Consider the following 27,367-nt stretch of genomic DNA (forward strand, 5'->3'; position numbering starts at 1 on the left):
AGTTAAAAAATTCTCAAATATAAAATGAACATGTCAAAGATTTTATTCAACTCATTAATGAAAGAACCCATAAGATATCAGATAAGTTCAAAGGGAGAAGTTGAACAGCTTTTATATACACAAATGCTGAAATAAATTTGCCTATATATGAAACTATACCCTTTAGGGCAACAAAATGTAATGCTTGGGTTATCTTTCCTATAGAGTTTAATCAGTTGTATTTCTACTAGCCAAGATTCATTTGCATTGTGGACAACTCTCAGTTTTCTACAAGTTAACATCTGTCCCTACAGAGTTATAAAGTAGATTAGTCAATAAAAATCTGTTGAAGGTGTATCTTCCTACAGAATCAAATAACCCTGGAGGGCCCGCTAGAAAATGCCAAGTCTGGTATTGCCATGCGGTCGCATCACTGCACACCTACAGACTGCTTTTCCCATTTTCAGGCAATTGATAATTTTTCTCAACATAAGACACATTGAGCATAGTTATAAAGAAATGTTTCATTTTTACACATCCGGTACATGTGAAGTGTTATTCATAAAACATGTAAGGATGCTACACAAAGAAAAATGGGAATAAGATAGCAGACAACTCTCAACCATCAGAACAGCAGATTCACCTGTTCATTTGTCCCCCACCTAATATGAAGGGACAGCCCCTCTTACTCTCTGGATCTCTGCCATACCAGGACTGCAATGGTAAATTGAGGTATAAGATTTCAGAAGTGGTGTAACTCCAGGCGATAGTAAGGTCTAGAGGAGTGATGGTAGATTTTAGGGTAAAAAAATTAAGAATTTTAAATAAATGAGGGGAAACGACAGGATGCAAAGATGCAAAAAAAAAAAAAGTGTCAAACAGTATTCTAGAACTCTTTGACTCATGGACTGGAGTAGTATAAAACTAATAGAGCTTCAGTATTTCAATTAGCAACTAATGCTTTATGGCCCTAATTAAGTGCAATGGTTCCTAGACTGCTATGAAATTTGAAATTTCATGGGGAAAAAATGCCATTTTGGTTGTTAACAAAGAAAGGATACTTCTTTCTATCACAACAATAAATTGATCACGCTTACCTTTATTACATAATAGGCCTGTGTTTTCTCCTCTTCTCCTTCAGGAGGCAGCATAACAACAGTAAGAATTTCATATCTATTCTTCAGTTTATCAATTTTACTTAGCCGCTCATGAAACTCAGCACTAATATGGAAAGAAAAGAAAAATTAAACACTGGAAAACAAATACTATTTTTAAAAGAACTATATTATTCTCATGGAAGACAGCTGTATTTGGATTACTACTGTACTCAGATTAAATGTTTTCACTTTTCAGTTTTATAATTCAGTGTGAAGGGTCTCAGATTTTACCCTATTTGAAAGATAAGTGCCACAGTTTCGTGGATGCTAGCAGAGTGGAGGGGTAAATGGGGAGTTAATGCTTAATGGATATAGTTTCAGTTTTACAAGATGAAAAAGTTCTGAAGATCTGTTGCACAACAATGTGAATATACTTAACATTACTGAGCTCTGTGTTGAAATATGGTTAAGATGCTAAGTTTTATGTGTTTTTTACCAAAAAAAAAAAATTTTTAAGATAGTCTAGGATAGTTAGTGTCCCTCCTGACAAAGCTTGCAGAAATATGAGAAATCCATGTTTTAGATTCCTAAATCTGCTGGTTAAATTTTTCCTTTTATTCCAGTAAATTTACATTTTATGAACTATTTTTAAGTTATAACAATACTAATAACATTCATATATACATGGAGGGTGACACATTTGCCTACTACAACCACATGAAAGTGGCCACCCAACCATGCTGAAAGGAAATCTGCAGTTTTCCTACTCCTAAAGAAAACTGATGGTAAAACATTAATATCAGAAGTTACAGTTTTGCTTATTTTTAGGTATTACTCTTGTTTCATCAGAAAATATTTATCATCCTTTATCCTATCTAATAAAAGAGAAACATGGTAATCAGCGTAGGACTGCTATCCTTCCCATTGGTTAATCAGGGCGATATGCAAATTAACTGCCAGCCAAGATGGCGGCCGGCAGCCAGGCATCTGAAAGCTAACATGAGGCTTCCTCGCTTCAGTGACGGAGGACTCCAACGTTCCCCACCTGCCTTGCCGGCCTCTGAGCTTGCAGTTTGAAACATTGTAACAAATATAGAAGCTAAACAAAACCCCAGAAACCTGCTTTCAGCCGGCCGGCCGGGATCTCAGAGCTGGAGTTGATACAGTGTTTCGATTATAGAACCCAAACAAACCAGATACCTGCTTTCAGCAGCAGAGGCCTCAGAGCTAGAGCCAGAGCTAAAGCTGGCCCAGAATAAAAAAAAGAAAAAAAGGAGCAGTTGGGAGCTTCAGTCACCCACCACCCTGAAAACAGGCCTCAGCCCCTCACCCAGACTGGCCAGGCACCCCAGTGGGGACCCCCACCCTGAAAGGTATGTGACCAGCTGCAAACAGCCATCATCCCCTCATCCAGGCTGGCCAGGCACCCCAGTGGGGACCCCCACCCTGATCCAGGAAACCCTTCAGGGCAAACCAGCCGGCCCCCACCCGTGCACCAGGCCTCTACCCTATATAGTAAAAGGGTAATATGCCTCCCAGCACCGGGATCAGCGGAGCCGCGAGGCCTCCCGGCACCGGGATCAGCGTGACAGGGGGCAGCGCCCAAACCCCCTGATCGTCCTGCGGCTCTGTGTGTGACAGGGGGCGGGGCCAAAACCTCCCTATCCGCCCTGCTCTGTTCGTGACAAGGGGAAGGCGCCCCAACCCCCTGATCAGCCCTGCCCTGTGCCTGATAAGGGGGAGTTCCCCAACCCCCTGATCACCCTGCAGCTCTGTGTGTAACAGGGTGCAGTGCCCCAACCCCCCGCCCCCACGGGCCCTGCTCTGTGTGTGATGGGGTAGAGCCATAACCTCCCCATCGGCCCTGCCCTAGTGTGACAGTGACGGCGCCCCAACCCCCTGATCCACCCTGCTCTGTGTGTGACAAGGGGCGGCGCCCCAACCCCTTGATCGGCCCTACTCTGTGAGTGACAGGGGGGAGCTCCCCAACCCCCTGATGGGCCCTGCTCTGTGCGTGACAGGTGGCAGCGCCCCAACCCCCTGATTGGCCCTGCTCTGTGCGTGACAGTGGGTGGTGCCGCAACCTCCCCATCGACCCTGCCTTGAGTGTGACAGGGGATGGTGCTCCAACCCCCCAATCGGCCCTACCCTGAGCGTGACTGAGGGTGGCATCGCAACCTCCCGATCCGCCCTGCTCTGTGCATGACAGGGGGCGGCACCCCAACCTCCCAATCAGCCCTGCTCTGAGCCCGACCAGGGGCTGCACCTAGGGATTGCGCCTGCCCTCTGCCACCCGGGAGCAGGCCTAAGCCAGCAGGTCGTTATCTCCCGAGGGGTCCCAGACTGCGAGAGGGCACAGGCCAGGCTGAGGGACCCCCCTCCCCCCCGAGTGCACAAATTTTTGTGCACCTGGCCTCTAGTATGATTATAAAAGACAATACTTGGCCTTCCAGCTTGAGATGTTGGACTAAAGCACAAGTATATTTCTCCTTCCTAAAATGGAAGACTAAAAGGAAAAAGAAAAAAATAAATAACAGCTCTGGAACAAGAAAGACAATTTTTTCATGAATTCACTGAAAACAAATGGGACCCCTGGCCAGTGTTGCTCACTAATTGGAATATTGGCCCATGCACCAAAGGGTCACAGGTTCAATTCCTGGTCAAGAGCACATACCTGCATTGTAGGAGCCCTGGTCAGGGCAGGTGCAGGAGGCAACCAATGTTTTTCTCTCTCCCTCTCTCTCTCTCGCTGTCTCTCTCTCTCGCTCTCTCTCTCCCTCCCTCCCTCCCTTCCTTCATTCCACTCTCTCTTAAAAAAAAACAATGGAAAAAACATCTTTGGGTGACCATTAGCAACAACAAAAAGAAGAAAAACAAATGGGATACTATTGACAAGGAAATAGAGATACACACCGATTAATGCATAAATAAAAGCTATTGTAACCAAAGAAATCTGGGAAAAAATCCAAATTCAGGAATGAGAAAAAGTTATATCTGAGGCTATTATCAAGATAATTAATTAAGAATTACCTATGGAACATCTGAACCACTCTCTTCAACCCCTCAAAGTATATAGGGATGTTGGCAGGAATTATTTTTGCTCCAATGATAAACCCCCCGCCCCCAATTATCAGAGTTCTTGCACTGTTGGTTGGAGCTAGATTTAAAAAAAAAAAAATGCTTGTCATTCCAGGCCTGAACAAGAGTGGAGGTTAATTAAGAAAAAAAAAAAAAAGGCAGCTCTACCCAGGAATGAAATATGCCTTCAAAATAAACTCTTAGGGACAGACTTACTCATAGCCTACAACCAGCCTCCCATTTAGAGTAGAGACTTGTTGGAGAAAGAGATCTACCTAATTGCAGAAGAAACCCATACTTTACCATACTAGATCACTTTACCAATCACCATAATTATTAATTAAGCATTTTAAAGTAAATATAACAGAAAGCTTAGGACTATCAGACATTTAAAAAAAGCTAACAGCATATAAAAAGAACAAAATGTGCAATGACAGAACAGACACTAGGAGAAACAAAGATAATGCATGGGCTAGAAGAAAACTTTCAGAGTATTCTAATTACTATCCTCTGAAAGATGAGAGGATATTGCATCCAAAAATACCCATAAAACAAGAATGGGCTTCCATGAAAAGAAAGGACCAATGAAGGGATAAAAGTTCTTACAAGTAATTTCCCCTTTTCAATTTTACTTCTTTATTTTTTAATTATAATTTATCTAAAATGTTATGGCTGGTGTGTTTGAGTTGGTTGGGCATCATCCCGTGCACCAAAAGGTTGCTAGTTTGATTCCCAGGCAAGATCACAGGCACAGATTGCAGGCTTGATCCCCAATAGTGGGTGTGCAGGAGACAGATGATAACTCACATCAATGTTTCTCTCTGCCACACCCTTTCTCTCTAAAAACCAATAAACTACATATATATACTAAACTATATATATATATATATATATATACACACACACACACACACACACACACACACACACACACATATATACTAGTGGCCTGGTGCATGGATTCGTGCACATTGAAAGGAAATTAATTAGAATTCCTGGGGTGGCACCGTAGTTCGAAGGGCGTCTGCAGAGTGAGCAAGAAAAAAAAAGAGAAGAAAACTCACGCTCTAGTCTTCTGGCTCGGCCTGGTGCTGGCTCTGGTGCAGGGACTAATGCAGGCAGTCCCTGGTGGTGGCTGAGTGGGGCAGGACTGGGCTAGACGGCCAGACATGCCCTGGAGCCAACCTCCCACAGTCCCTCCCTGGCTGGCTGCACCTGGGGCAACACCACTGGAAGGGAGTCTTGGAGTGAGCAGGTCCCTCAGCCTGGCCTGAGGGGATTGGGCCGAACCAGCTGTCTGACATCCCCCGAGGAATCCCGGAGTGCAAGAGAGCACTCTGCAAAGATGCTGTAATACAGGGTGTGGAACACAAATGCAAGTGTGCAGTAAACCAGATTTGTGTCCAGGAACAACATAACCTACAACCAAAGGTGGAATTGGGCTCCCTCCTCTTTGGTTCAGAGTGCATCACCTGAGAATCACAGCTGCCAAGTCATTGAAGCTCAGCAGCTCCTGCGTTAAGCATCTGCCCCCTGGTGGTCAGTACTCATCATAGGTACTGGCCGGTCAGATGATTGGATGGTCACTTAGCCTTTTATATATATAGACTAGAGGCCCGGTGCAAAAAAATTTTTGCACGGGGGGGGGGGGGGGGGGGGAGGGGAGGGGGAGGGTCCCTCAGCCCGGCCTGTGCCCTCTCGCAGTCTGGGATTCCTCGGGAGATAACGACCTGCTGGCTTAGGCCTGCTCCTGGGGGGCAGAGGGCAGGCCTAATCCCTAGGTGCAGCCCCTGGTCGGGCTCAGAGCAGGGCTGATTGGGGAGTTGGGGCGCCGCCCCCTGTCATGCACAGAGCAGGGCTGATCGGGAGGTTGCGATGCCACCCTCAGTCACGCTCAGGGTAGGGCCAATTGGGGGGTTGGGGCACAGCCCCCTGTCACACTCAAGGCAGGGTCGATCAGGGGGTTGGGGAGCTCCCCCCTGTCACTCACAGAGTAGGGCCGATAGGGGAGTTGGGGCACTGCCCCCTGCCACCCACAGAGCAGGGCCCATCAGGGGGGTTGAGGAGCTCCCCCCTGAAACTCACAGAGTAGGGCCGATAGGGGAGTTGGGGCACTGCCCCGTCACACACAGAGCAGGACTGATCAGGGGGTTGGGGCGCTGCCCTCTATCACCCACAGAGCAGGGCCGATCAGGGGGTTGGGGCACTGCCACTCTCACACTCAGGGCAGGGCTAATGGGGAGGTTATGGCTCTACCCCATCACACACAGAGCAGCAGGGCCCGTGGGGTGGGGGGGCGGTTGGGGTGCCACCCTCTATCACCCACAGAGCAGGGCCAATCAGGGGGTTGGGGCGCCGCCACTCTCACACTCGGGGCAGGGCCGATGGGGAGGTTATGGCTCTACCCCATCACACACAGAGCAGGGCCCGTGGGGGTGGGGGGGATGGGGCGCCACACCCTGTCACACACAGAGCCGCAGGGCGATCAGGGAGTTGGGAAGATCCCCCCTATCAGGCACAGAGCAGGGCCGATCAGGGGGTTGGGGCGACTTCCCCTGTCAGGAACAGAGCAGGGCTGATAGGGAGGTTGTGGCCCTGCCCCCTGTCACACACAGAGCCACAGGGCGATCAGGAGGTTTGGGCACTGCCCCCTGTCACGCTGATCCTGGTGCTGGGAGGCATATTACCCTTTTACTATTTAGGATAGAGGCCTGGTGCATGGGTGGGGGCTGGCTGGTTTGCCCTGAAGGGTGTCCTGGATCAGGGTGGGGGTCCCCACTGTGGTGCCTGGCCAACCTGGGTGAGGGGATGATGGCTGTTTGCAGCTGGTCACACACCCTTCAGGGTGGTGGTCCCCACTGAGGTGCCTGGCCAGTCTGGGTGAGGGGCTGAGGCCTGTTTTCAGGCTGTGACTGAAGCTCCCAACTGCTCCTTTTTTTCTTCTTTTATTTTTTTTTTATTCTGGGCCAGCTTTAGCCTGGCTCCAGCTCTGAGGCTTTCGCTTCTGAAAGCAGGTATCTGGTTTGTTTCGGTTCTACAATCGAAACTCTGTATCAACTCCAGCTCTGAGATCCCAGCTCCCTGAAAGCTGGTTTCTTAGGTTTTTTTAGCTTCTATTTGTTACTATGTTTCTTAAACTGCAGGCTGAGAGGCCGGCAAGGCAGGCGGGGAACGTTGCAGTCCTCCGTCACTGAAGCAAGCAAGCCTCATGTTCAGTTTAAGCTTCCTGGCTGCCGGCCGCCATCTTGGCTGACAGTTAATTTGCATATCGCCCCTGATTAGCCAATGGGAAGGGTAGCAGTTGTACGCCAATTACCATGTTTCTCTTTTATTAGATAAGGGTGTGTGTGTGTGTGTGTGTGTGTATGTGTTTTAGTTGCAGGTGTACATATGTAACCAGTGAAGAAAGAGAATGAATTAGAGACATGAAGAAAGAGAGGCAGGTAATAAGGAAGAGACAGAAAAGGGGATAGGGAGAGAATGAAAATATCTAAAGTGGAATAGAAATAATAGAAAATTTAACATGAGAGAAAAGTTAAGAAATCTGGAAGTGAAGACATATCTAAGAAGACCAACATCCACTAAAAATGAGCAACAAATGGGTAGAATATAGTACGATGTGAGAAAAAATAAAGAAGTAATAGAAAGGTATTTTCCTGACTTGAAGAAAGACTTTAATGAAATAACTGAAAGAGTTCACAAAGGGTCAAACAAGAAAAAATGAAAAAACACCAGGACACATATAGGAAAATTCTAAAACCCCAAGGTAAAAAGATTGTCCTAAGCTTCCAGAAAGAAAACAAAAACCAAGTTTCCTACAAAATAAAATAACCTGAAATCAGACCTCTCATAAACAGCACTATATGTAGAACAATGTGAAACAATGCTCTCAAAGTTCAACTAATTAAAATATGGGGTAAAATAAATATGTTTTAATTATGAAAAGGACTCAAAAATTTCAGAAAACATCAATGAAAAAAAATTCAGAACATACTCGAGAGAAATGAAATGGAAATCCAAGAAAATAGGAAGACAAAGGATATATGAAAAAATATTGAACCCAAAAACAAAGTAAAACACAGCTAGAATGAAATTACTGCTGGCAATTGGCTGAAGGGTTCAAAGAACTTATAAGAAAGTAGTTCTTTTAAAAGTAGAGACATAATATTAAAAACAATAAATAACAACCGGATATAATAATCAGTGATTTCAATAATACATGAAAGATGGAGACAAGAAATGCAGCAGTAAAACATGCTAAGAGTCTTAACCTCTTTGGGGAAGGGGAAAATAATAAAACCAAATTCATCTTCAGTGTTCATAGAAAAACAGGAAGATTAAAGTTTCTTCTGAATTTAAGAATAACCAACAAAATAATTAAAATTAGAATATATATCCTCCAAACAATGGAAGAGGAGAAAAGAAAAACAAAATTCAGTAAAATCAATGAAAAAAACAAACCAGCAGGACAAAAAGAAATAACTACCATATGATCCAGATATTCCACTCTAGGTATTTACCCAAGAGAAAAGAAAGCATATGTTCATACCAAGAAAACATGTTCATAGCAGTTTTATCTGTAGTAGCCAAAAACTGGAAACAATTCAAATGTTTAACAATGGGAAAATGTACAAACAAATTGGAGTAAATGCATACAGTGGAATATTATTACTAGGTAATAAAGAGCCGGGGAGTCTGCCTGCCTCCAGTTTTGTACAGTTCATGAGCAAATAATAGCTTTTACATTTTTAAATGCAAAATGGTTTTTAAAAATCAAAAGAAAAATTATATTCTATGAAAATTCTATAAAATTCAAATTCCAGTATCCATAAAGTTTTATTGGAACACAGCCATCCATGCTCATTTATTCACATGTTGTCTATGGCTGCTTTTACTCTACAATGTCAGAATTAAGTTGTTGCAACAGAGTCCATTTGGCCTGCAAAACCTATAATATTTAGTATCTAGCCCTTAGGTAATAAAGATGCAGCTAAAATAATACCTAAGGGAATTGTTTTAGCCTTCAAATTTGAAAATTAATTAGCTAAGCATCTATCTGAAAAAAGTTAGAAAAATGAAGTCAAAGTAAGCCCATAAAAATAGAAGGAAAAATAATAAATGTGAGTAGCAATTAATAAAATAAAAAATGAATTCACAATGGTAAAAATCAGCAAGATTTGATTATTTTCAAAGAGCAATAAATGCCATTACTTGCAAGATAAGTTACAAATAATTCAAATCAGGAATGAAATACTAGAAACTCTGCAGCTATGAAACAAATAATAAAATATTGTGAACAACTTTATGGCAATATCTTTGAAAATTAGAGGAAATAGAAAACTTTTCCTAGGGAAATATATAATTTACCAAAATTGACTCAAGAAGACTTATAAAAATCTGCACTGTCCTATGAACAACAAATAAATTAAACCAGCAGTTGAAAATTCTCCTCACAAAGCTCTAGCTCTCTGATGGCTTTCTCAGTGAGGCCTTTGAAAATTCCTACTAGTACTCTTTTACAAACTTACCCAGAGTACAGAAAAATAAGAAACACACAAAAATAGTTTTATAGAAGAGGACATAACTTTAGTAGCTTGATAATGTGACAAGGGCCAAAGAAGAAGAAGAATGAGCATAGGTGAAAAATTGTATAAAAATATTACCCAAAAAAACTAGATATATACAAAATACAATATGTGATAGACAAACTGAGTTTATTCCAGAAATGTAAGGTTGTTTAACTTCGAAAAATCAATCAATATATTTAATTATATTAACAGACTGAAGGAGCTACATATAAACAAATGCCAAAAAACCATATAATAAAATTCAACATCCACTCCAAATTAAAAAAATTAAAACAATCTCTTAGCAAAGAAAGAAAATATATGGGAAAGCCCTTAATATTATAAAGAGTATCTCTAAAAACACCACAGTAAACTTCATACTTAATGATAAAACAATGAAAACTTTCCCTTTGAGATCAGGCACAAGACGAGGGTACCTACAATCACCACCACTGTTTAGCAATGAACGGGAAGTTAGATAGCAAGGGCAATAAAGCAAGAAAAAGAAAAGTAATAAAGATTGAAAAGGAGGCAAAAAAAAAAAAACAACCCAACTTATTTACAAATGATGTAAGTGCAATAAATAGAAATTACAACCTAGATCAATTATTAGAATTAATGAGAGTTTAAGCAAGGTTGCTGGATACTTACTATGCAGAAATTAACTGTATTTTTATATACCAGCAACAAATCAGAAATGAAATGTTTTAAAGAAGATAACACTGATGGTAACATTTAAAAAATAACATGTAACCAAGAATAAATCTTATAAAAGATATGCAAAATCTTTAGGGAAAATTTGCTTCAATAAACAGTTATTAGCTATCCATAAGGGTAAACATGTTAAGAAACCCTTACCACAAACCAAACAAAAAAATCAATTAATGATCTTAATGCAAAAAGGAGAATCTAAAGCAGCAGTTCTCAACCTGTGGGTCGCGACCTCTTTGGCGGTCGAACGACCCTTTCACAGGGGTCGCCTAAGACCATCCTGCATATCAGATATTTACATTATGATTCATAACAGTAGCCACATTACAGTTATGAAGTAGCAACGAAAATAATTTTATGTTTGGATCACAACATGAGGAACTGTATTTAAAGGGCCAGAAGGTTGAGAACCACTGATCTAAAGAATGCGGATTTAGTGCTAGCTTCTTTGGCTCAGTGGATAGAGTGTTAGCCTATGGACCAAAGGGTCTCATGTTTGATTCCGGTCAAGGGCGGTACTTTGGTTGCAGGCTCCTCCCTAGCCTGAGCCCTGATTGCCTTGTGCAGGAGGCAACAAATCGATGTGTTTCTCTCACATCGATGTTTCTCTCTCTGTCTTTCCCTCTCTCTTCCACTCTCCTTAAAAATCAATGGAAAATTATCCTCGGGTGAGGATTAACAATAACAACAACAAAACCAAAAAAATGGGGGGGGGGGGAGGATGAGGAGTTAGCCAAAGGAAAGAAAGATGAAAAAGCATAGATTTATGGCTAACATATGTCCCATATATTATATTAAAAGGCTTTTCAAATGAATATGAAAAAGATGGACACCCCGGGTGGCAGAGGGAGCAGTATTATGTTTTCAAACAATATGAAAACAGAATTATGTTTTCAAAATTCATTAGCAGGATGTGAAAATTCTAATTGTTACCTTATGGCTTGCCTTTCTTGATCGACATATCTTATTTGTGATGCAAGCATAGTTTTGTGAACCTTAATTTCTTCAGTTCGTTCTTCCATAGTTGTTTGTAATTGCTGTTTTCTTTTTTCCAGAGAAAGAACTTCTTCTGCTTTACTGTGAAGCAATTCACGAGCACGTTTAGCTTCAAGTTTTAAAAGACTGTCTTCAATCATCAAGTCCTATCATAGTCAAATATTGAAAAATTATTTTTATACCCAAACCAAAATATTTTTTCTTTATTACTGCTACAAAAGTCAAACTTGAAAACAACTTTTTTCTGATTTGACCATTGACCAAGATGTTAACTAAGGTTAAATTTAGATTGCTCTGAGTCATGACTCTGGTTTTCCTTTGCTTTTTTTTTTTTTCTTTCCTCTTCCTTTTTATTTCTGTCCTTTTCACTTAAAAAAAAAAAAATTATAGCCATTCCAAGTCTTTTACTATAATTCAATCCTAAATTCAAGTTTTATTAAAGAAAAAAAGGAAAAAATTATGCCTAAAATTGAAACTGAAAATATATAAAGCTCTATGGGTGAGCATTTTTACTTTCTAAACTGAATCTCATAAAATGATATGTAATTAAATTTTTATTTTAAAACGATTCCATCATGAGTAGAGTCCTGATAAAAAGTATACAGATAATTTTCAGAATAGAAAGCCCAGAAACAAACACTCAAGAATATAAGATTTTTACTATTTCAAAAATATAGTTTTTTAGTTGGAGAAAAGAGTATATCCCTACATTTCATATGTACCAAAAATAAATTCGAGATGAGTAAAAAAAAAAAAAAACTTAATGCAAGAGATAAAAACAATGCCGCTATTAGAAATAGCAAGCATTTGTTTGATTTTTATATGACAAAGAAGTTTCTAAACATAACATTTATACAAGGAAAAGCACTTAAATGTTTGATGTTTAAAAAACTTTAATGTCAAAAAACTAAATAAAGCTCTAGCTGGTTTGGCTCAGTGGATAGAGCGTCGGCCTGAGGACTGAAGGGTCCCAGGTTTGATTCCGGTCAAGGGCATGTACCTTGCTTGCGGGCACATCCCCAGTAGGGGGTGTGCAGGAGGTGGGGTGTGCAGGAGGCAGCTGATCGATGTTTCTCACTCATCAATGTTTCTAACTCTCTATTCCTCTCCCTTCCTCTCTGTAGAAAATCAATAAAATATATTTAAAAAACTAAATAAAAATTTAAAGACAAATGGAAAAAATATTGGCACTATTTAAGGCAAAATTAATATTTTAACATATGAAGTTCTTTTGCAAAGCAATTAAAAAATATAAACCTCCTAATGGAAATATGGGCCAAGAACATAAACCTGAAAGCAAAAAATAAAAATTGTGGAACATCCTATATAATAAAACCTTAATATGCAAATCAACAGAATGACAGAACAACTGGCAGAATGACCGGTCACCATGATGCACACTGACCACCGGGGGCAGATGCTCAATGCAGGAGCTGCTCCCCGGTGGTCAGTGCACTCCCACAGTGGGAGTGCTGCTCAGCCAGAAGGTGGGCTCACGGCAGGCAAGTGCAGTGGCGGTGGCAGGAGCCTCTCCTGCCTCCGCAGCAGTGCTAAGGAGCAGCAAGCTGAGCAGTAAGGAGCGAGGGGTCCTAGACTGTGAGAAGGCACAGGCTGGGCTGAGGAACCCCCCGCCCAGTGCACAAATTCCATGCACTGCGCCTCTAGTAGTATAATTAAAAGAAACTGTTTTAAACAGTTTTGTTTAAACACTAGGGGTCCAGTGCACAAATTCATGCACCTTGAAAGGAACTGTGGGCCGTGAGGCTACAGTGGGCACAGAGGCAGGGCTCAGCACATCCTCTGCACCCCCGCTGGGGCCCCTGGTCCCCTGTCTGCTGGCAGCCCTGCTCCTGCCACCACTGCTCCCATGAGCTGATGGTGCCGGCCCCGCTCACGAGTGATTGGGGCCCGCACCAGCAGTGGGTATGAGCGGGGCCGTTGCTGTCAGCAGGAGTGAGTGGTGGCTGCTGCCCTGATCGCCCTCAGGAACAGGAAGAGGTGGAGAAGCCCTCAGGGGCAATTGGGGCCGGCAGTTGCTGCTCGTACCTGCTGATGGTGCCAAGAGATCGGGGCCGGCACCAGGTGCTGGCAGCAGGTGCAAGTGTGCCTGCAGTAGGTATGAGCACTGGGCCAGACCGTGGCATGTGGGAGCAAAGAATTTTCAGTAACCACCTGAAGCTGGCCCTGATGACAGCAACTGGTGCCCCGCCTTGGTCTGGCGCCCTCGCTCACCTGCTCCACCATCTGCCACAGTCAATGCCCGCCATGTTCCGCATGCACCCCCTGGTGGTCAGCACATGTCGTAGTGACTAGTCATTTGGTTGTTCTGCCATTTGGTCTATTTGCATATTAGCCTTTTATTATATAGGATATTATAAATTTTATTTTTAAACATAAAGTGTTTCAAAATGTCACAAAGTTTAAAAATGCAGACTAAAAACAATGAGATATCATGTTTGACCATCAAATTGACAATAATTTTATCAACTGTAAGATCCAGCTTTGATGGTGGTAAGTAAAATAGGATGCTTACACATTGCTACTGGTAATATTAATTGAACCCTCTAGAAAACAATTGGACTTAAACATAGTTTTAAGACACTGAAAATATTCATTCTTTTTCAACCTTAATTATACAGGTGGAGATTTATCCTCAGGAACTAAATGAACAACTGTACAATGATATATGTGCATAGAACATGATAATACTATTTAAAATAGTCAAATACTAGAAACAATTATAAATCCAAAAAATAAGAGATTGCCCAAGTAAATTATAGTAACTTTGTGCAATGGACTGTGGGAAGACTTCAAAAAATTTTTTTCCTGGTCACTACAAGATCATATTTTTAAAAATTATCTTTATTGCTGGAAGTATTACAGATGTCCCTTCGTTTTTTTGTCATTTTTTCCCCCATTGACCTGCTCCACCCCACACCTGCCCTTCCCAAGCCTTCACTACACTATTGACTGTGTCTGGGGACTATGTGTATCCTATATAATAAAAGGCTAATATGCAAATTGTCCCCTCAACTGGGAGTTCAACTGGGAGTTTGACTAGGGGGCAGGGCCAGCCTGCCACTCACCTGTGGCCCCTCCTCCCGGCTGGCCCTGACCCTGACCCCCCCCCCCCCAACTCTGATTGGGTGCAGGGCCAGCCGACCGGACCCCACCTGTGCACGACTTTGTGTACTGGGCCTCTAGACTAAAATGCACATTGTACCCATGGGAGTTTGACCAGGAGATCCATCACTTGCTATTATACACTGACCACCACGGGGAGGCACAGAATGAAAGAAGGCCCCAGATGGCAGTCAGAAGGCCCGATAGGCCCTGATTGCCGGCCATGCTTAGGGACCCTACCCGTGCTCGAATTTCATGCATTGGGCCTCTAGTATGTATATGAAATCTTTGGTTAATCTCTCCCCCCATCCCCATCTCCTTTACCCCCATCTTCCTCTGAAATTTGTCAGTCTGTTCCATGTTTCTGTGTCTCTAGAATATTTAATGTTTTTGAAGCATGTATAATATATTAACAAATTTTAAATACAATATATATAGCAAATTTTCCTTGAGACTGGAAAGAAATAATGTATTTTAACACTTTAGTGACTTACTGTCTTTTTCAAATGTTGCTGTTTTTTAAATTTTCCTATATTGAGCCTGAAAACATGTAGATTTTATTATATACTCATATTATTTTACTGTACCTGCTTCAAAGCTCGAGCTTTACTAAGTTCTTTCTCTGATCTTTCATTGAAAAGGTTTAGTTCATTTATTTTGGTCATGAGGGACTTTTTTTCATCAAAATTTTTACTGTTTGACATCTTGATAAAGTAAAGATCATTCTGTAAGAAGGAAAAAAGGTACACAAATATGTTTTTAAATAGTAATATTAAATACATACTATTAAACATCTTACATTAAATTATGTGCTCCATTAAATATTAAAATAAATCAGATTTTTAAAGTCTTATTATTTATGCTATAACATCTCTAATATAATATTTATGAATATTAACATAATTTTTTTTTTCATTTTTATCATCTACAGTGGGGCCTTGACTTACAAGTGTCCCGACTAACGAGTTTTTCGAGATACGAGCCGTCTCTCGGCCGATTTTTTGCTTTGAGTTGTGAGCTAAAATTCGGGTTACGAGCCAGCTTCAGATACCCCACTGCTAGTTGGCGCAAAGAACGTCACAGTGAACGCCACAACATCAGCCCAGCATCACGTGTCTCACTCATTCATTTTTGATTTGAAATACAAGTAACTTGAGTTACGAGCTCCGTCACGGAATGAATTAAACTCATAAGTCAAGGCCCCACTGCATTGATGTTTTGGGTTTAGTTTACTTATGTATGGTTACAGTTCAATGTGATTCTAAAGGGAAAGACATGGGAAGAGGGAGCCCAAGCTTTGGTTCACCTTCTAGAGTTCATTATTTGATTCAACCCAAGTCCCAGAAGGTAAAGACATTAATAGTGTGAAAAAACATAGGGTCTTGGTTAACAGTACAAGCTCTGGAATCAGATGATAACAATACCTACTTCCTTAGTTTGCTGTGAGGATTAAAGAAGTTATTGGCCAACAATAAAGATTAAAAAATAAATAACTTTAAATAAAGAAGTTACTGGCAAAGAGTATGCACAACAGCATTTGATATACAAAAAGCTCATGTAGTATTACATATATAATCACATATTGCTAGAGAGAAAAAATGTTATACAAGATCTAACTCCATAGGATGCACTGTAGGTCAGACATACACAGATTATATAGTTTTCTAGCTTTAGACCAGTTTGTATCCCTCCTCCCACCCTGAACCCAGAACAAGGTTTGTGCTTTTAGTCCCCTCTGAGTATGTAAAGCAAAAACTTTTTAGTTCCAAGATCTATCTCTCTTTCCTCTCTTTTTCTTTCTCACTTCGTCTATACCTCTCTCCTCCTCTCCTCTGCCTTTCTCATTGCCTGTATGTCTCTGAAGTATTAAGACCTAAGACTGTAGCAAGACAGTAAGAAGAAGAATTTTTTTAAAGAAAATGTGATTTCATAAAATTAACTTTTAGAACCAAAAAACAAATTAAGTTTAAGGTGAATTTCAACCAAAAGAAAGTAGTTTCTGTGATGCACAATAAGAGATGGAGTGGCATGGGAGCAGGAATGCAGAATGACTTTACAACCCCATGCTACTAATGAGAGCAACCTTCATTAGAATAGTAACAATATCTTTCAAAATTCACTTGCATTTCTATTAATTTATTTTTCTCTCTGTTAAAACCAGAGTTAGAATAGGTATAAGTACTAGCCAATTGCTGAAGAGGGAACACTAAACCCATCCCCACACAGCAAAGCAGGCACAGTTCAGGCCAGGACCAAGAAAGATGATAAACAGTTCACCTTCTTATATTTCTAATAGAAGCCCAATGCACAAAATTCGTGCAAGGGGCAGCCCTCAAAGCCTTGGCTTCATCCGGAAGGTCACCCAGAAGGTTGTTCAGCCATCAGGTCTAATTAGCATATTATGTTTTTACTAGTGGCCCGTTGCACGAAGATTTGTGCAATAGGCCTTCCTTCCCCTGGCTGCCAGCACTGGTTTTCCTCCAGCACCCAGGACCCAGGCCTTCGCTCCTCCAGCCAGAGCCTTCAGTCTTCGCTCTGCTGCTTTGCACCTACATATGCAAATTAACCACCATCTTTGTTGGGTTAATTTGCATACTCTCCTGATTGGCTGGTGACCTAGCAGAGGGACGGTCAATTTACATGTTTGTCTATTATTAGGTAAGATTAGTATTCCTATACTCTGTATCATTAAAACAATACCATTTACTGAGTACTTGCTAAAAAGCACCGTACGAAGATATAAACTGCTTGTAATTCTCCATAATGCTGTAAAATTAATATTATTTTCCATTTAAGAATTGAACAAACTAGGACACAGAGAAGTTAAAACAGCAGTGATATAACCTTGACATTCAAAACCAATTCTTTCTGATTCCAAAACATGTGCTCTTTTCGACCAAGCCAAGGAAACATTTTAAAAAGACATTTTATCATGCTACAAACTACTCCCAACCAACATTTTATCATCATAAAATAATTTTTTTTTAATGTAAAAAAGTTAATAGCTCCCTTTCTCCTTTGTTAGCCCTAAAGGAATCCAGGGCAATTCCTCTTATAGCCACTAGAGGGCACTCATCACTAGGCCTTCCCAGCTGTTTAAAAAACGGAAACCCTTTGGTGTTGTTACCCATTCAGGTCCATGCTCTCATTCTTTCACTCTAACTCTCCAATTAAACTTTAACATACGTTTTATATTACATAGGCTTCCCTAACATAGGTTTTATATTACTATAAACATGTTAATATACCTAAAGATTAAGATTATTCTCATCTTATTAACAAAATTGAGTTATTTGAAAAATGTAACTAAGTAAATATTTGAATAACGACAATAGATGAGCCATAAAACGGCAGTTTCTTTTAGAGGTTAGTTCATACATAACAGACAATCAAGTTATTATGGCAAATGCATAAAAGAAAAACTGGACTTTATCAATGCTTTAGATCATGTACTATTTAAGAGTATTTTGAAGTCACATGAACCAGTGCTCAAATCCTAGCTCCTCATGTACTAGCTATGTAGCTGTGGACAAGTAACTTAATCTGTAAAACAAGTAATGATATCTTCCTCATAAGTTCCCCTATTTATAAAAATAAAATGAAATAAAATACTAAATGCATGTGGTGTATTTAGCATGTAGTAAGTGCATAATCAATGGTAATGTTGCATTTTTATAGAAATATGGATATCAGTTCATACGTTTATTATATATGTGTGTAGCTTGGCAATCACCTATCCAAAGTTAAGTCTTAGGAACATGTTCTCTTAAAACAGAATGACTAATGACTAGCATATTTGAAGCATAAAAAGTGTTTTTGGATAAGTTACATGAAGCTTCTTGATCTGTGTTTCCAAAGTGCCAAATGTAGAATTTCTCTCTTCCAACGTCTCTTTAAGTTCAACAATTTTTACTTGAAGACCTTGTTTTTCTTCTGAATTAATTTCTCCCCTTAACCGTGACATTCGGCGTTGCACTTGTTGAATGTGAAAATCCTGTTACAGTTTATTAAAATAAGTTAGTAAGGAGAAACAAATGGTGAAAAATATTTCTACAACTATAAAGACATGGTAAAGACCTTTTTATCAGTTGGCCTAGGTGTCACTTTAAGCCTTCAGTAATTTACAGGATAAAATCCTTCTTACCCTAAAGAGAGAAACACTAACCTATTCTTCAACAATCAGGGTACACGGTAGTGACATATAAGTAATCTGAAAATATAACAAAGTCATGTAGGGAGCTATTTATTGTATTACCATGATGAAACCTCAGTAAACCCACTGGATATACATGGACATACATTTTTGAGGATACATTTTCAAAAGGGGATGCAAAATAATAATAATATAGTCATGAGTTGTTAGCCATAAAAAACCCAAAACTTCTAATGAATTATTTTTTTTAATTAAGCTTTAGCATCTGTAATTTTGAGAAACTAAAAATATATTAGATAGGGAGATTAAGATGTACAGAGGGAGGACATTAAGAGGTTAATGAGACAGAACAAATAAATAGAAAAAATAAGGAAAAACTGAAAAAAATTCTTTTAACCTAGTTGTCTATGGGTGGGGATGAGAAAGCCTATGTCCCTATGTCCACACAACTAAAACATCAACATATAGTTTTTCTAGGCTTCAGATGTCCAACTCCTTGTTTTGTTTCACTCTATGTTCAATTGCCCCAGGTTCCTTTAAAGCATGGTTCCCCCTCAAAAGAGTTGTCTGTCCTCTTACCTGTTTATTTCAGACAGAGGAAAAAAAATAGCATTTAAGGCTTCCTCACCCTACTAGTGACCTAGCATGAAATCCCATCTTCAATATCTGTCTATCCCTCAAAGAGTGCTTAGAAATTTTTGTTTTCCCAGAGCACTGTAGTATCTTGACCATCACAGCTATAACAAGTCAATATTCATAAGATATTCATAAGAATAACATCTACCTGACTGTACATAATTTCTTGCTGCTTCAAGGTTTCAAAATCCAGTTTATGTAGCTGTTGGTTGAGGTGCTTTAGAGAGGAACGGGTTCCTTCAATTTCTGATATAAGAGATTTTTCTTTCATTGTCTCAGTCTGTAATTCACGACCTATCTTAAATAGCACACCTTTCAATATGGTCAATTGAATTTCCACTTCCTGGTGATAAGAATAGTAGTGATTAGTGAAATTTTAATACCGTAAATATTTTATTTTATAAACAGTATAATGTAGGGGGCTCATAAATGAACCCCCAACATTTTAGCTCTTGAGATATAAAGGCCTCCCACAATTTCAACAAATCCCCAACATTCCTTATAGTCTACTCTATGCTAGTAAACTAGAATAGCAGTTTTCTATTCTTGTATCATGTACCTTGATCTGTTATTTCACCCTAGCCTTAGAACTAGGGATTCCACTGGTTTCCTGAGAAAACAGAATATAAATTCATGTTTACTGAAGTCTTGAGGGTGTTATAGGGAAGAAATTACATCATTCAATCTCCCACCTTCTTTGAGGCACAAATTAAGAAATACAATCTGATATAATCATATAAAATGCATTATTTTTCATATAACAGACACTTTTCATTGGGTTTAATACCTTCTCAAAGATTGTCTAGCAGAGTTCTCAAGTTAGTGCTTGGTGGTGAATAACACAGCACATCTCCAAAACACATAGGGTTGGGATTTTTCCAAACAGACACAAAATCCAATGGCTATAAAAATCAAGATTCTGAACACAACCCTGCTAGAGCACAATTAGTACACATGCTACAATCTTATTTTTTTTCAAATTCAGCTAATTTCTTTTAAAATGTCACTAGTTTTTCATTCTGTTGCCCAAAAGTCTATATTTCAAGTGAATTTTACCATTTTTACAGATTTCTGATAAGTTTTAATACTGTCCCATCTCAGGTGATACAGAAAATCATGCTCTTAGAAGAAAAAAATAAGTTAAAAAAAATAATGTTGGACTCAGACACCACCCAAGTCAACACTGCTGCATGACTTCATTACTCAGGAATTTTAAAAACACAACACCCTGAGGAAGCAGATTCTATCCAAATACGAGTGAAACCATCCTTGATATAAACCTCAGCAAATGAGGGACTTTTGCCACCATCTTCAACTACCCTTCTGCTTCACACACACACACACACACACACACACACACACAAGTTAAAAGCCTGGTTGGTGTGGCTTAGAGGTTGAGCATCAACCCATGAACCAAGTGGTTGTTGGTTCAATTCCCTGTCAGGGCACATGCCTGGGTTTTGGGCTCAATCCCCTTTAGGGGGTGCGCAGGAGGCAGCCAATGGATGATGCTTCTCTCTCATCAATGTTTCTATCTCTCTATCCCTCTCCTCTCTGTCTAAAAAGTAATAAAGGGGAATTTTTTTTATTAAAAAAAAAAAGTTAAAAGCAAGAAGTAGTGCCTATAGTGTCAGGTCATACAGTCACTTTGAAATTTTCAAAGAGGAAATTTAACCCCTTCCAGTTCCTCAAACATTGGATTTAATGCTACCAACATGCCAAAGAGATTAAGGTAGAAAGGAGATGTCGATAAGGTCAGTAAAATAATAGCATTTAAGAGCCCATTTACTGATAAGTGATGCCAGACTTTACGAGGTTAAAAAGATAGCAGTAGCACATGGTGAAGAAATACAGCTAATAAATGTAGACCATTGGGGGGGGGGGGAATTTGCACACAAAAAAATAATCATATAGAAATCAGTTGTAAAACAAGGGCACTTTTCAAGATACATTTGCAATATGAGAACACTAGAGGCCTGATGCATGAAATTTGTGCAAGAGTAGGCCTTCCTTCCCCCGGCTGCCAGCACCAGCTTCCCTCTGGCACCTGGGACTTAGGCTTCCCTCCGGCACCCAGAACCCAGGCTTCCCTCTGGCTGCCCACGGGCACACGAGACCCAGGCTTCCCTAGTAGCCCTGGCTGTGTCCACAGGGTCGTCCAGAAGGCAATTAGACTGGATGTCCTTCCGGACAACCTTGCAGACAAAGCCGGGGCTACGAGGGAAGTCCGGGTCCCGGGTGCCAGAGGAAATCCTGTGCCGGCAGCCAGGGGAAGGAAGGCCTACTCTTGCACGAATTTTGTGCATTGGGCCTCTAATATATATATATATATTATAGATGACAAGCAGGGACATGGACATACTAGGCATTGGGAAGGCATGGAATCTAAGGTACAGGAGCTATCTTTAAAAGAAGATATCAAGCCCTAGCCGGTTTTGCTCAATGGTTATAGCATCAGCCTGGGACTGAAGGGTCTAGGGTTCCATTCCAGTCAAGGGCACATACCACAGTTGCCGTCTCAATCCTTGACCCTGGTCGGGAAGTGTGTGGGAGGCAAGCAATCAATGTGTCCCACACTGGTGTTTCTCTCTCTCTGTTTCTCCCCCTCCTTTCTACTCTCTAAAAATCAGTGGGGCGGGGGGGGGGGGGGCGGGGGGGCGGGGGGGGATACCTCCAGGTGAGGATTAACAAAAGAAAAAAAAGAAGACATCCAAATTAAATGCTGAACATGAAGCAAATGGAGGATCAGGAGCTTAAGGAGAGAGCAGTCACCAAGAGCCGCAGAAGCAATAAAAAGAGGACCACAATGCTGATTACAAATGTCACCACCAGAAAGCAGAGCCTCTTAAAAGACTTCCTACTCCTCTGATCTCAGGAATCTAATTCATTCACTATTGCTGAATGTGTGAACAAAATTACCATACGATCCAGCAATTGTGAGGTAACTGGATTCTTTTAAATGGGAACTAAACTTTACCTTCACACTTTTTTCCTCCTCCTTTAGTATATCTTCCAAATTGGTAGCTTTCTCTTCTGCTGACATAGTTTTCTCAGTTATCTGCTCTAATTTTTCTTTTGCATTCTCATTAGATTTTTTAATTCTTTGTAACCTAGAAAGAGTTTATAATTAAAAAACAGAAAACATGTCTAGAGGTATTGAATGCAAACAAACAAGGAATAGTTTGTCCTAAAATTTTTTCATATAACTTCATGTTAAATGAAAAAATTTTACCATAAGCCATTTTATTACCAATACATAGTTAATATGCCATAAAAAATATTACTCCTGAGCCTCTGTTTTGAAACACCTGTGACATTTTTAATTTAATAATTTAGTAGCTATAATTTTATAGCTATTTAACAAAAAATATGTTTCTAGAAGTAAATTAAGAACTATAAATATATTTAAACATCTTTTTTCTTACCTTGTTGTTTCTCCCTCAATATCCTTCTTTATTTTGGAAGTATTTTTCCTCAGAGCTTCTACTTCACTGGAACTTCTATTCACAGTGGCTTTTAAAATATCCAGCTATTTATTAATTAACAGACAGAAAGTATATATTTACTCTGTATTTTATAAATTAATTTCATTTCCAAAAATTCCTTTTTGAAGCACTTTAATTTCTAACCTTCATCATTCCCATAAACACAATAACCATATTGCTATAATACATATTAACAGTTTTTCTTTTTGCTCTAATATTACAGTTTAAACTGCTTGTATAATACTGGCAAATTATAAAGACCCACATATATGTGTTTAAAATACATTAGAGCAAAACTTCACAACATTGGATTTGACAATGATTTCTTGGATGTGACACCAAGGGCACAGAGAACAATTAAAAATTAGACAAGTTGGACTTCATTAAAATTAAAAACTTTTGTGCATCAAAAGACAATATCTACACAGTAAAAAGGCAATCAACAGAATGAAAGAAAATTTGCAAATCAATATGTGGTAAGGGATTCATATCCAGGATGTATGGAGATCTCCTAAAACTCAACAACAACAAAAGATTAAAAACTGGGCAAAGGGCCTAAATATACATTTCTCCAAAGAAGACATACAAATAACCAAAAAGGGCATGAAAATATGCTCTACATCATTAACCATTAGGAAAATGCAAATCAAAACTACAATAAAATTCCACCTCACACCCATTAGGAGGGCTACTATAAAAGATAATAATAATAACTAGTATTGGTGAAAGTGTGGAGAAATTAACCCTGTTGGTACAGCCACTGTGGAAAACAGTATGACAGTTTCTCAAAAAATTAAAAACAAAATTACCATACGATCCAGCAATTGTGAGGTAACTGTATACCCATGTTCATAGCAGCATTATTCATAATAGCTAAAAACTGGAAGCAACCCAAGTGTCCATGGACAGACGAATGGATAAGCAAAATGTGGTATACACATACAATGGAATAGTATCCAGCCTTAAAAAGAAAGGAAATGTTGACGTATGCTGCAACATGGATGAATCTTGAGGACATTATACTAAATGAAATAAGCCAGTCACAAAATACTGGATGGTTCCACTTATGTGAGGTACTTAAACTAGTCAAAATCAGAGAGACAAAATAGAATGGTAGTTACCAGGGAATGGTAGAAGGGAGGAATGTGGAGCTATTGTTTAGTGGGTACAGTTTTATTTTTACAAGAAAAAAAGAGTTATGGAGATAGATGGTGCTGATGGCAGAACAACATTAGGAACGTATTTAATACCAGTAAGAACACTTAAAATGGTTAAGATGGGGGAGAACCAAGATGGTGGCACAGGTAAATGCCAATACTCGCTGCCTCCCACAACCACATCAAAATTACAACAACTAAAATACAGAACAACCATCATTCAGAACCACCTGAAATCTGGCTGAGTGGAAGTCCTGGAACTGGAGAAGTAAAGCAAGCACATGGAGATTGGTAGGAGGGACAGAGGCACAGAATGGGCTGGTCCAACACCCATGTGTGCCGTATCTTTAATCGGGAAGGATATCTCCAAGGCCTCCATGAGAAGCAGGGGTTTCCAGCCCACACTAGATCCCCAACCCAGGATTCCAGAGTTGGGAAGAGAAGTCCCTGTAACTTCAGGCTGTAAAAACCAGCAAGAATTGTAGTTAAGAGACATGGGTCTCTTAAAGGGGCCACACATGAATCTACTTAGTCCCGCTTCCTCTGAATTCTAACGCTCAGTGGTGGCTTTGGGAGAATCCAGTGGCATACAGGGAGGAACTGGACTGTCTGGCATTGAGGTAGGAACTCAGGGGTGGCTTTCTCCCAGTTAATGGTGTTCATAGGGGTCATTGTTCCTGTGCTGGGACATCCCCCATCACAGAGCTGACTGGCAGCTATATCTGAGTTTCCATCAGCCTGGCCCACACTGCTCATTCTATCCTGGTGATTCCCTGAAACCCTGCCTCATCCAATTTGCAGCCCCACTCAAGCTGTTTGCGCCTACTTTTCCATATGAATGGCCAGACGTTGCTAAAATCTCTTTAAAAAGCAGCAGCAGGTGTCAGTGTGTCCCAAACCTATCAATAAAAGGCCTAAGACCCAGAATTAATACCAGCCTGCCTTGCTTCACACCTGGGCCTTGCCTGGGCACTTCCTAGCCCAATATAAGTAACAGCCATCTGCAGATCTCTGTGCAGTGGCTAACTTTGCACCTCCTAAAAAGCCCCAGAGCCAGTGTACCTGGTGGACAGCTTCAGACCATAGCAGATTACAAGTGATACATTCAAGGGGCAGACTCAGTGAGCACCAAAGCCCCAATGCAGCAAATCCTGCTCCATAGGGGTGTCTCCTGCACTACAGCTCTTCCATTGTAGATGGCATCTGGTCCTCATAGTCAGTTGGCCTGGAGGTCAATCCCTCCCAGTAATGCCAAGAGCAATCAAAGCTCAACTATAACAGGAATGTGCATACAGACCACAGAGGGACATACCTAGAGTGCCCAGCTCAGGTGACTGGGGAGACTGAACCACTGGGCCCTATAGGACATGTAATACACAAGGCCACTCTACCAACTCAAGGAGACATAGCAGCTCTACCCAAAAATAGAAACAACACAGGGAAGCAGCCAAAATTCAGAGACAAAGAAACATGTTACAAATGAAAGCAATGAAAGAAAGTAAACTACTGGATACAGAAATGATGATTATAAGGTTGCTCAAAGGCCTTAATGAGAGCTTCAACGGACTTAGTGAGACTTTCAAGGATCTTAGTGAGAATGTCAAAGACATGAAAAAAGACCAGTCAGATATTAAGCATACACTAACTGAAATAAAGATAATTTACAGGGATTCCACACTAGAGTAGAGGATTCTAAGAATCAAATCAATGATTTGGAATATGAGGAAGCAAAAAAACACCTAATCAGAAGAGCAAAAATAAAAGAATCCAAAAATATAAAGATTGTGTAAGGAGCCTCTGGTACAACTTCAAGCATACCAACATTTACATAATAGGGGTGCCAGAAGGAGAAGAGAGAGAAAGCAAGATATTGAAAACCTATTTGAAGAAATTACAAAAAATCTTTCCCTACCTGGTGAAAGAAATAGACCCAAAAAGAGGAACCCAAAGAGGCTCACACCAAGACACATCATAATTAAAATGTCAAGGGTTAAAGACAAAGAGAGAATCTTAAAAGCAGCAAGAGAAAAGCAGTTAGCTACCTATAAGCAGTTAGCTACCTGATTTCTTAACAGAAACTTTGTAGGCCAGAAGGGTGTGGCAAGAAATATTCAAAGTAATGAAAGACATATAACCAAGATTACTCTACCCAGAAAAGCTATTGTTTAGAATTGAAGGTCAGATAAAGAGCTTCACAGACAAGAAAAAGCTAAAGGAGTTCATCACCACCAAACTGCCATTACATGAAATGTTGAAGGGTATTCTTTAAGAAGAGGAAGAAGAAGAAAAAGAAGAAAAAGATTAAAAAAAAATAAGAATAAAATGGCAATAAATACATATCTATCAACAATTGAACCTAAAAACAAAATAAACAAACAAGAAATCTAATGAACAAAATAAATTGAGGAATAAAATAGAATCAGAGGCATGGAAACATGGAACATACTGACAAATCTCAGAGGAAAGGGATGAGGTGGGTGTGGGGAGAAATTAACCAAGGATCTTATATGCATATATGCCTTACCTATGGACACAGAAAATAGGGTGGCGAAGGCCTAGAGTGGGGCGGGAACCAGGTGGAGGGGGGTAATGGGGGAAGGGTGGGGGACACCTGTAATACTCTCCACAATAGCGATTCTTTAAAAATGGTTAAGATGGTAAATTGTATGTTACATGTATCTTATCACAATAAAAAATTGGAGAAAAGAAATGAATGAATGAATGATATGCGCTACAACATGGATGAACCTTGAAAATATTATGTAAGTAAAAGAATCCAGCCCAGCTAACATGGCTCAGTGGTGGAACGTTGACCTATGAACCAGGAAGTCACGGTTCAATTCCTGGTCAGAGCACATGCCCAAGTTGCAGCCTCTATCCCCAGTGTGGGGTATGCAGGAGGCAGCCAATCAATGATTCTCTCTCATCATTGATGATTCTATCTCTCTCCTTTTCCCTTCCTCTCTGAAATCAATACAAATATATTTTTTAAAAAAGAATCCCAGATACAAAAGGTTCCATACTATATGATTTCATTTATATGAAATATCCAAAAGGAGCAAATCCATAGAGAAACAAAGTAGATTAGTAGCTGCCAGGAGCTGGTTGGAGGCGGGAAAAGAAAGTGATTGCTAATGGGTATGGGGGTGCCTTTTAAAGTGACAAAAATATTGTAAAATTAGATTGTGGTGGTGTGTGCACAATTCTGAAAATACACTAAAAATTATGGTTTGTGGATTATATCTCAATAAATAAATTATGAATGAAGAAATCCCTGCATTTTTTTATTTTTTATTATTGTTATTTTTTTCTTTATTGATTAAGATATTACATATGTGTCCTAATCCCCCCTTCCTGCCCCCCCCCCCCCACCGCCCCACTCATG

General features: G+C 40.1%; 1 protein-coding gene across 1 annotated transcript in view; it reads right to left on the reverse strand.

Annotated features, from left to right (window-relative positions):
• The window catches only part of CCDC39 (coiled-coil domain 39 molecular ruler complex subunit), a 50,253-nt gene that overhangs the window by 7,522 nt on the left and 15,364 nt on the right, over positions 1-27,367 (reverse strand). The window contains exons 8-14 of the mRNA XM_081086952.1: positions 22,766-22,869; positions 22,318-22,450; positions 19,489-19,683; positions 18,381-18,545; positions 15,139-15,276; positions 11,366-11,574; positions 1,077-1,200 (exon numbers count right to left, since the gene is read on the reverse strand). Coding sequence (XP_080943078.1) covers positions 1,077-1,200; positions 11,366-11,574; positions 15,139-15,276; positions 18,381-18,545; positions 19,489-19,683; positions 22,318-22,450; positions 22,766-22,869 — 1,068 coding nt within the window. The remainder of the gene's footprint in view (positions 1-1,076; positions 1,201-11,365; positions 11,575-15,138; positions 15,277-18,380; positions 18,546-19,488; positions 19,684-22,317; positions 22,451-22,765; positions 22,870-27,367) is intronic.

This window comes from Myotis nattereri (genome assembly GCF_964212035.1).
Source record: "Myotis nattereri genome assembly, chromosome: 3".
NCBI classification, from domain to species: domain Eukaryota; kingdom Metazoa; phylum Chordata; class Mammalia; order Chiroptera; family Vespertilionidae; genus Myotis; species Myotis nattereri.